Source organism: Passer domesticus, chromosome 6 (assembly GCF_036417665.1).
Source record: "Passer domesticus isolate bPasDom1 chromosome 6, bPasDom1.hap1, whole genome shotgun sequence".
NCBI classification, from domain to species: domain Eukaryota; kingdom Metazoa; phylum Chordata; class Aves; order Passeriformes; family Passeridae; genus Passer; species Passer domesticus.
Window position 1 is genome coordinate 5,033,646 of NC_087479.1, and position 11,382 is coordinate 5,045,027.

An 11,382-nucleotide genomic window follows, 5' to 3' on the forward strand; every position below is an offset into this window, starting at 1 on the left:
GTGTGAATCACACAGGGCACTCAAGAGATGAAAATAGACAATAACATCACAAGTTGGGATTTTGGCCCTTGCATTTTCTTTTTGACAGCCTTATGTTCTTGAAAATATTTTGGGTAGTTTCCAGATTTTTGCCAGGTTTTGGCATCCTTGGCAGCAGCCTTCAGTAGGGACAGTCAAAACTTCTCCCAGCCATTGAATTATTAATTACCAACTGAAACACTGCTCAAATCCAGCCCATAATGCTTTCTGTTAAAAATTAATCCCAGAGTAAGATCATCAAGTGCTGCCAGCTGGAGCTGATGGGCAAAACCCAAGGAAAAAGGGATGTTGGAAGCAACCAGTGCTGCCTGAGTGGCAGCATCTCCTCTCCCTTTTACTACGTGTTTCCTTTCTAGAAAGGCTACTACTATAGATAGATGTTTAAACTGTACAGCACAACAGTTGGCTATTTTTAGCTGCTATTTAAACCTAAGCTGTAACCAATCTGAGTAAAACCCAGCCATTTAAATAGGAAGATTAACTACCAGCTTCAAAGAGCGTTTCTTTAATGGATCAAATTAATAGGGAAAAGGTCTTTCACAAATGAGGTTTAATTACCAAGTGAAGTCATTGTTGCCTCAACATTGAAATGCCACCAAACCAAAAAAAAAAAATAATTCTTTCCTGTTGCAACTACTCCAAGCTTTGTTACAATTGCATAAAGTAAATTAAAAACCACACATCAGCATGTATAGCTGCTCACAATTTTCTGTGTAGTCAATTAAATGACACTGAATTCCTGTAAAGAAAACATATTTCCAAAGTGAGCATTCTCCTCACCAGAGGGGAAGGAAAGGGAGCTCAGGGAAGGGGATTTTAAACAGTCAGGTGAAGTGCCACAAAATCAGTTTAAACAAATCATATCACTTCTCTTATCTGTTCTTTTGGAGCTGCCCCTGTGTAAAGCTCATGATCTTCTCAACAGATAGAGCATTCTGCAGAAAAGGAGCCAAGCTCCATTTAAAACAAACCCCAAACTTCAGAGCTGTATTGCAGCCTTCTGCTCTCAGTCTGGCATGAAACAAAAACACCTCAAGAGCCTGAAGAAAACCTCAGCTGCTGAGTGGATTATACATGCAATGAAAATATCAGAAATGCCAGTGCTGGGCAGGAAATTGCATGCATTTGCAGGTCTGATTTTTCCTGTACAATTTCAGTGCCAGACATTCATTTCCATTTTGTATTTCTACCACCAGAATACAGAAGCAGAGAATCATAAGCACGTTATCCATGAGAGCTCACTGAAAGCAGTTTCACTGACCCCTTTAAACCCAACAGCACTTCTTATATATAAGAGATGTTTACATGCAATAGCTGAATAAAATCTGAGCTCCAGAAGGTATTTGAGTCAGAGACCCAGAGCAAAAGGGTATTTCACAACCAGGACTCACTGCAGCTGAACCAAGAGCTCAGCTGAAGGATACAACCCAGACTCCCACTCCCTGCCTCAAATCACGGTGAACAAAGTTGTACAGCAGCAATTGGCCCAACAGCCCAGAGAGCAAAGCACACCAGCAGCAACTCCATGCCCACCAGTTACAGATGTTAATATTGGCCTCTCTACCTGAGTGTGCAGCTCCTGTCCTCGTGGTCATACAAACCATCTGGGCCACAGCATCTCCCAAACAACACATCATTCCCCATGCCACCCCAAAGACCCTTCCACAGCAGATTCCTACAAGTGAGCCCCCAATTCTCGAAATGCAGCCCAAATTTTTCATCTTGAGTGAAAAGCTAATTAATCACCACATAGAAGTTGGCTTGTTCCTCCTTATTTACCAATGGCAAAAGAAAAAAAAAAAAAAGCCACGGAAAATACCACCAGTAACTGGTAAATTTTGGTTTAAAATAATGGAAAGAACTTAAAATGTGTAGCAGTCAACACATTTTTCTCCTTCTAGCTTTTAAAATCACCACCTAGTGTTAAGAAAACTTTTATACTGTGTACATATTATTAGATTAAAAAAAAAAAAAATCAAGAGGTTTTCTTTATGCCACTTCGCAGTGGTTACAGATTTTCTCCCATTCAAACTTACTATTTCTCTAATCAGGTACATTTTACTCTATAGGTGTTTTCAGTTCCTATGTAAAATAACTTGTGCAAAATTAATTAACCGAGTCTCATCTTTCTCGATACAGGTTTGAGAACATTCTAAAATATAAACATCTTCTGACAGCAATTCACATTTTTCTCTTTAGATTTGCTTTCATCAACCAAGTGGTTTTGTATTTATCACATTATTTGTTCCTAAAGTTTCACAGAAATATACATTAGGAAACAAGAAATCCTAATTAGTAATGCGCCTCAAATCTGGCAACATCTCCTTGAGCTTTAACTAATTTTCAGTTCTGCCATTAATTACCATCGTTTGCCAGTAAAACATTCAGATAATATTTCCATGTTAGTAACAATCTCTCCTCTCAGACTGTAAAATTACCCTAGGAAACACCTGGCTTAGAAATGGAGTCACAAAAACTATATCCACTATAACACAGCTTGATTTTTCTCCTAATTACACCAAAAAAAGATGCAAATGTTACAACACAGTAATATACTAAAAGTATATGACATCAGGATGGTATTGGAACTTTAGAAAGTAGACCTGCAAGTGGTCTCATGTTTAACTTTTAAGACTGAATGCATTCCTGTGGTTGGTATAAAACTTGGTCACCTTTTCAAGCCCAGCCTAAGCAAGGTATTTCTGGCAGCACAGCTGAACGGGGCAGAGGGGCAGCTCCTGGTCTGCAGCCATACCCTGCAGAACACCCAGAATAACCAGTTGTGTCCATGTGAGTGCACATGGCTCACCAACCACTCTCACCTACAGCCAAAGAGTGTTAGGACAAAGTTTGCTCTCCTGACCTGCTGAATACACAATCACTGGGGTTTTTTCACTGTTTGTAAGATCTCTGTTTTGTCCAGAGCTATGATTTAGCCATGATACTTGCTAAATTATTCCTCCATGGAAAGGAGGTCCAGGCAAGCCCAGCACTTAGCACAGAGAAACTAAAACAGTGGCACGGCTCTACTGACAACTTCATATGAAAAACTGGTTTATAATGAAAGAGAACACCACTCAAATCCAGTTATTTAGGTATATTAGTTAAGGAGCTGATCAGCTTCAGTGAGGGGGGCCAGAGCTGCAGCGTTAGCACCATCTATCAAGTCTTGAGACAGACCCACACAAACATGGCCCCGAGAGCCCCAGTCCCTCTCCCTCCCAGACACTTGTCTGTCCTGACCAGCAGCCCAGACTGTTCATCCCTCAGCAGGCAAACTTTTTCCAAATTGCCTGGGAGGGGTGCTCCTTCCTCCTACTGCAGCTCTACAGGATTACTGCAGTCTCTCAGCTGCCAGTTCTCCATGAGCTTGGGGTTACAGCTTTGACCCACCTTGCTCTGATGTGATTTCCTTTTAAAGTATTATTGCTTTATGGCCAATTTTATTTACTAGTTCTTCTTATGTTCTAGTCTGTGTAGAGAGCTCTTGTGAGGAAAAAAAAAACCTCCACACCCACACCTTGTGTGTAATCAGAAGCATGTGATTATACAGAAGAAAGTCTTGCTCTTCATGAATTAATGAACATCACAGCCCACTAATCCAGCTCAGGAAAGAACTCAGAAATTCCTTACATACAGTATGAATGATTCAAAAGAGATTTAACTGCAGAAACTAACATAATATCCAAGGAGAAACAACACCACTGTACATAAACTATTAAAATTCATTCCTTTGTATATATTTATTGACTAAATTTCTTTCCAACACAGCAATTCAAACCATTTTCCTTACATGAGGATAGTTACAGGCATTTCCCACAGCCTGACTACCACTAAAACAAACCCCTAACTGACAAAACCCTAACAAATCAGGAGAGCAAGCAGGCAGGTCAGCCTGGATTAGCCACAGCAGCACAAATGCTCTGAAAGCCACCAGCATTTGCAAAATGAGAATGGGGAGAGGCAGCGAGAGGAGACTCACTCAGCTCACCTAGAGAAGTCTCCCACCACAAAGTCCAGATAAACATCCATCCTACAGACAAATCCCAGCACACAGGAGCCAGCAGCACAGCCTTAATGGCCTGAACCCACCACAGCACCACGCTGACAGCATTATCCATCAAATGGATTTGGCCTGGAATTGACCTGAAACCCCAAATACCTCCCCACACAGAAAGGGTGAGTAAGGAGGGAAAAGATTAAATATTGACATTTCTAACTGAGATCATGGTGAAGTGATTCTATCATGTCTTACTATACAATGTAACTACCCACAGTTTACCTTTGCATTGTAATATACTGTTTTAACCACATGGCATACAGTGGCAGCATGTAAGAAAATATTTTTTTCAGCTATGTTACTTGGCTTTTTCTTAAATATATTTTTTTTCCTTAATTAGTTGTGCTTTACCTTTTGGGATTAAAGGCACATGGTAGTAAAAATGTGGTTTTTATTACAGAAAAATCAGAGCTATTCAAAAGAGATATCTGAACACGGTCTTGACAGAACTAGACACTAAGTGCTCTCCTCCCTTCAGCCCCTCTGCTTTTGTTTCTACCAAGCTCACAAAAAATGATGCAAAACATATCCCCAAGATATCTGTCAGGCTCTCAGTTAACAATGTTTTCGCTAAGAACTGGTCTACCTTCAGACAGATGCAGACTCTTGATAAAGTAACTAATTTTAGTCTAAATCGTGGCATTAAAATGTATCTTCTGTTTTGTTCACTGCATTTGCTTTTCAAGACTGGAGGCTGGGCATTTTCCCTCATTGCTTCCATCCAAGTTTCATCCCTTCACCTCAAGTTCCTCAACTGCTTTCAGTTAACAGGATATTTTGTAATCAAAGGTTTTTAAGGGAAAAAAAAAGTAGTAAGAGATATCAAGCTTTATTTTTCTGTATGAATAAAGAACAGACCCACTAAGCAGTCAAGAGAAACATTTACAACAATAGCTAGGACAAAAAGCCTGCAGCAATGTCAACTCAGCATCCAATAGACTCAATAGGATGCAAGGAAAAAGTCCTTTCTGAAGGACTGAGCACCAAAATTCCCATCCCCAGCTAAACCATTCCTTCCTTTAGTTCAGTTTAGCTGCAGCCTTTATATTTGATGTGGATTACTTTATGTCTTCCAAGGGAGAGCAGGGAGCAAACATAAGGAGGTAAGCCTCTAGTAACTCCTTTCTATCATAACAGTCCATTTACTATTCTCATTTGTGAGCAAAAACAGGAGGCTTGGCCTCAAATCCTTTTGCTTCTTGAAATGCACGAATTTTCATAAAGTGACATCAGTCTAGTTTTGGTTTAGGATTGACAATGAAAGAACTCATTCTGGTAAAGAAAACAGGTCATCTTTTCCAGGTAACATTTCCAGGATTATTACAAATCCAGTCAAAATGTTTATTAAACAAGTTGCTTGGTAAAATCTTCCACTGTTGTAATTATAATCATTGCTTGCTGATTCAGTATCCTCAATTCTTCACTTGAAGTCCAGGCTCTATTTTAATGAAGCGAGTTAAAAGATTTGTTGTAACATTTCTCAAAATGCTTAAGGAGCATTCATTCACACCAAATTAAACAGAAGCTGCACAGTATCTCTGCTAACACACACACAGAGCTATGCTTTGGTGTCTTCAAGGAACAACCAATGGACCATCTTGAAGCACCAGTTCTTCTCCAGCGCCAGCAAAGCCATTTTGAATTTCTTGGTACTAAAATATCTCATGCTTTTAAAGGGCTACATCCCCAGCGTTATCAGACTTCAACAGGAAGAAAAGACAGATTATGTACATGATGAAACTGCTCTTTATCAATGCACCTTCTCCGAGTTCTCAAACCCAAGCCCCAGGCTGGTATGAACAGGCGTAGCTTCAACCGAGGCCGTGGCTCCACATCAAAGAGCCCTGAAGTGTTCATCACCTGTGTAAACTGCATTCAAAAAATACATATGCTGGCATGCATTTGCTTGATTCCATGTTTTCAGATTGGAATGATTTCAGAATGGAATTTTTGTAGAGATTTTTATTCCAGGCTAAATAGCAGAGATCTCAGTAGGGAAAAACCCCAACAGGCTTCATGTCCAGTGGTAATTTGGAAACCTGAATCTTCCTTGAATTTTCAGTCACTAAAGTGTAAAGGTTCATCTTCTCTCCTGTAGTCCCCAGCATCACAAAACCTCCCTGTGTCTCCCATTTCAGAGCAGCCCTCAGTGGAAAACTCAGATTCTCCTGCATTCTCTTACATCCCCTCTAATACAAAGGAAATTTCTCAGGAGAGGCTCAAAATGCTCAGACTTTCTCAAATTCAAAAGGGAAAGGGCTGTTATAACATGAAAAGATGATTAAGGTCCAAGTTCTTTCTATGCATTACCTAGGTGGTTTTTCTGAGGCATGTAAACACCTGCCCATATAACTGTGTATGTGAAGATAAAAGGTGCAGTAATCTGGAACATTCCTTCCTTTTGGACACCAGCTTGCTAGGAACAGCTATGGGTTACTGTGCCTTCTTGTAAGGCTCTTGCAAGATTTGTTTTTGTTTTGAATCTGCTTGATTTTTAAAGAACACATCTTGTAATTGAACTGGAATTTGCATCTCCTTGGAAGTATCATCAGGAAAAGCTTGATGCTCTTGTACACCACCACTAAACCATGTGGGACTTCCCTCCTGGGTTTATTTAGCCATGCACACTCTACAGCCAGGTAAAAATTATTTTATTGGCACGTCCTAACACCAAACCTCTTTAGGAATAAATTAATACTGCCAAATTCTCTTTAGTAGTACAAAAAAAAAAAGGATTTTCAAAAATCAGCAGCTTCTGTCAATGTCCCCTTTAATATAAAAAATCTCATGCAAGCCTACTTGAAATCCAGCATTCTAAGACAAATTGGTGCAATATTACTATTGAGGAACATAAACACATCCAAGAATTCAATCCACTGTGTTACACAGGCTCAGCAAGAGTCCTCCAGGCTTCCAGGCTGGAAGCACACCAATGGGAACATGCACAACCTTAGGAGTTTTGGGCTTACACTGCAACGCCACTGACATTTGACAGTGTTATTAATATTTATTGACTAAATTTTTTTTTTTATTCCGCTTCACCATCAGCAATAAGAGTCTTGGAAGCAGACACATAAACTCCAGGCATTATAGTTCAAGGACAGGGAGGAATAAAGGTCCGTGGCTGCTTGCACAACGTGCAGGGGAGGAAGCAAGCACCTGCAGGTGAGTTCACGCATCACACACATGACAGCAGCGTGGTCTCCTCTGGTGGCAGCAGGAAGACAGCCTGGCACTGCTTCTCAGCTCCTCAAGGCTTACAAAGGGCATGCCACCTCAGCCTAACCTAAGTAAGCCCTTGATGGGCACTTCTGATAAGAGAGAAACCAACCAGAAGATGGGGATGGCAATTAAATGAGAGAATAAAATCGATTATCCACTTCACACCTCCACCTTTAAACCAACAGCTGACTTAACTGCCACACTTAGGATGCTGATAAGGGTATGCAGCTACGTTTGGTCCCCCCACACCTTCCAAAAATGATCCTACAGGAAAGGAAAAGCATTTCAACAGAAGGTTGAATTGCTAGAAAAGCTTGAAAGTGTTTCAAAGATAAACATCTTACTATCACATCACCCTGTTACAGACCCCTGACCACCTGGACCATCTGATCTCAGCCTCCTTAGCCAAGCGTGGACTGGTTGTTGGTATTTCAGGCACCCCAACCAAGAGACCCAGACTGCAGACTGGAGACACTGTGTTTTAAAGGGCAAAGCAAGCATGACTGTAAACAAAAACCAGAAAACCCTCCTGCTGCTACCATCAGCTCACTGGCAAATTATCAGGCATTCACTGATAAATGGAACCAAAGCACCAGCAGAGCGAAAATTACGGAAAATTTCTGCAGCAGGCAAATCCTCCAGAGCTATTCCTCCCTGATTTTCAGTGCCTTGATGCTGATGAGGACAGGCAGTAGCACTATGCTGTCCCCTTCATCTTCAGTGGGCACTGGAAAACCATTTCTGGTCATTTTTATTAAAGAAATTCATGAAACTTTTCATGTTTGAGGCAGTGCAAAGGACAGACAACACAGGTACACCCTATGGCAAGGCAAACAATCCAGAAAAATCCAGAAAGCAGTAAAACCACTGTTCTATGAGCCAGAAACCACTCAGCCTTCCCCATACCTGTGGGGAGACACTACAGGAGATTTACTGAAAGATTCCTCCTCTTCTTACAGCCCGGATTATACAAAAGGGTTTTGTATTCACTTTCGACTCCAGCAACGGTGGCTCAGTTCCCCAGCGCTGAGAGAAATTAGACAAAAGCGGTGGCACACACAACCCCAAAGACCTCACACAGGTTTAAGGAAATTCAGGGGCAGCCACTGCCCCTCAGAACCATCAGCACAGGGTACAGCCTCCTCAAACACATTCTGGAGCTGGACTTTGGTGGCAAAAACCCAGCAGAAAACCCCTGATCTTCCAAATCATCCCCTTTAGACACTAAAAAATAAGTTTCAAGGCCCAACTCTGAGAAACTGAAAAGCTGAAGTTCTGCTGCAAGGCACTCGTGTCAGAATATTAAATTTCACTGGGTTATACCATCTTAAAACCCAGAAGGAATACACCAGAAATCACTTATTTTTATTTAGCACCTATGGCATTAAAAATATGTACTTTATGCTATAAAGACTTACAGCACACTAGAAAAATGAATCTGGGTTACCCACCAGCTGCAAGCCACCACAAAAGTAAAGGACTAACCCATAACCCTAAATATTTGGCTCATTTATTTTAAAAGACACCAGAATTCCTCTGCTAATAGTGAAGTTTCAGAGCACAGACCCGAGGAAAAGCTTTTCATTGCATCAGCCATCGGCACACTGGAGTTTGTTAAAAGAATATTGAGAAAAATCTCACACTTCTCACCAAAAGCCTTAAATTTGGCTCAAATGAGAGTCGATGAGCAAACAAAGCTCCCAACAACTGTTTCACCCACTGAAACGCTGTCCTTGAAGCACCTGGGGGAAAACCCAGGAGCACATCAAAGTGATACAACTACTGAAGAATGGCTAAAACCCAAATAATTCACTATCTAATCACGGTGCTGATACCTGATTTCCTAGGGAATCTTGACCCCTCTACATACATGAGAAGCTTGAGCCACATCAAAAAATGGCCTCAACAGGCCAGTATAAAAACCCACACCTCCAGATACTGCTATGACCAAATTTCACTTTAAAGACTGAGATATAAACTTGGGCAAATTCCATATTTTCTGAATCTCACAGCATATAATTAAGTAAACAAGAAGCTTTACATTAACTATCAAGAGATAAACACTATCCACATACAAGCAGAGGGAGAGGCGAGGAATAAAAGAATCTTAACCCATGCCAAAATTGAGGTGTACTGTATATACAATTAGCCAAAGTTTTATCATCAAAGGTGATAAAGAACAGGACGTAAAGGACTTCTCCCTATCAAACCTAAACCCTTCAAAAACAACCCAGGTTTTTGAGAAATGCTTGATATTTCCATTAAGTTCTCTGCTGAGCTCACATCCTTCCTTTTTCTGCTTAGCTATCTTCACTCAACTGTACATCCACAGCCCCCAGGATGAATGTACCACAGACACAGCTTTATGTTTTCCATTAAAACCCTACAAGAGGGGTAATCGGAATATTCCTTTATAAGAAACATTCCTGACTTTGAACTTTGTCTGCAGGAAACAGAAAACAACAAATTCTCTTTCTTAAGCCCTGCCTTTAGGAAGGAAGGATAAGCTTTGCATACTCATTCTTGCATTCTGAAGAAAGCAGATTACATCCAGGATAAGGGAATTCCAAAAAGAAAAAAAAAAAAAAAAAAGAAAAAGTCCTCCAGTGGGGCAGAACGGTAAGTAAAAAATAACAAATGCTCAAGGGCAAAACAAAAAATAAAAATAGGGGGAAAAAAGTATCAGAAAGCAACTCAACTCCCAGACCTGCCACTAAATTAGGGCATCAGAGCAAAGCGCAGATTAATCATTTTGATTGCAACATTTTCCCACAGGCTTCTCAGGAGCCATCCGCCTGGAGAGAGCAACCAGGGGTTGAGTTCCACCCAGGTGCCCCCCTGTTGGATTCCACGGGACCCAGAGGCGCTTCCCCCATAACATCCCATCCCATCGCATCCCATCCCATCCCAGGCGGCTCCCCGGGAGCCGGCGCTGTCCGGGCGCTGCCGGTGCCTCCTGGCAGCTCGGCACAAAGCTCACCATCCATTTTACAGGCCGGCCAGGCTCCTTCCCCGCACAACTCACACGCCGTAACACTTAACTGCGCTCAACCTGCTCTGATGACCCTCGGACACAAGGGCAGGCAAAAACCCATCTCGAATAATTAAAAGCCGAGGAAAGGTATCGATATCCATACAAACAAACCTTCTGCAGATGGCGAATACAATTAATCCCCCCCAACAAAGCCCCACCGCCGGGACCCGCTCACCCGAGCCCCCCCGGCTCCTTAAACTTCACCGCCTAACAAAGGCTTTTAAGGCTTTTATTCCCCCCCTTTCCTCTAATTTGCGCTTACAATCCTCGGTGAATTATTCATACTCCTCGACTCGCATTGTCCATCCGCCCCCCCTCCCCACCCCCCCCCTCACACCTCCCCAACGCGACTTTTGGGGATTTTTTTTATTTTTAAAAAAAGCTGAATCTCTCCAGATTGCCAGCCGGCCCTTTTCCGCACAAAGCCGGGGCACGGCGGGCTCGGAGCGCGCCGGGCGCGGGGCGCGATCAATGCCCGCCCGCTCGTTTCCAGGAGCGGAGCAGCCCCGGCTCGCTGCCCTCGGCCCCGCCGCCAGCCCCGAGCCCCGGCCCGCTCCCCCCGCCGACAAAATGGCGACGTGGACGAGAAGGAGAAGGAGGAATGGAAGAGCGGAGCGCTCCGCGGGCCGGGGGAGGGCAGCGGGGAGGAGGGCGAGGAGGGGGCGGCGGTAACAAAGCAGGGGGCGGCGGGGGCCGGCAGCAGCGGGCGGGGGGCGGGCGGCGCGGCATCGGTACCTCTTCTTGTCGGTGACGCCGCCGGGGCTGTCCATGGCGGCGGGATGGCTTCTCCTCCCGCCGGCTCCCTGGATGCGAGGCGGCCGCGGCTCCGATGGCCGCCACGGGGCGCGGGGAGATGGCGGCGCTGGCCGGGTCCGGGGCCGCGCGGGCTCAGAGCATCGGGGCACAGGCTGCGGGAGGTGCGGGCGCGGCGCGGGGCCCGCGCTGCGCCAGTGAGGAGCGGCGGCGCGGCCCGGCCCCTGCGCGCGGGGTCAGCTGAGCGCTCAGCTGGGCGGGGGCCGGCGCCTCA

The 11,382-nt window shown here is 43.7% G+C and overlaps 1 protein-coding gene across 1 annotated transcript in view; it reads right to left on the reverse strand.

The window, feature by feature from the left end:
* Nucleotides 1-11,360, reverse strand: part of HIF1A (hypoxia inducible factor 1 subunit alpha) — a 34,278-nt gene extending 22,918 nt beyond the window's left edge. Inside the window, exon 1 of the mRNA XM_064422947.1 lies at nucleotides 11,091-11,360. Coding sequence (XP_064279017.1) covers nucleotides 11,091-11,125 — 35 coding nt within the window. The 5' untranslated portion in view covers nucleotides 11,126-11,360. The remainder of the gene's footprint in view (nucleotides 1-11,090) is intronic.
* Between the last annotated feature and the right edge of the window lie 22 nt (nucleotides 11,361-11,382).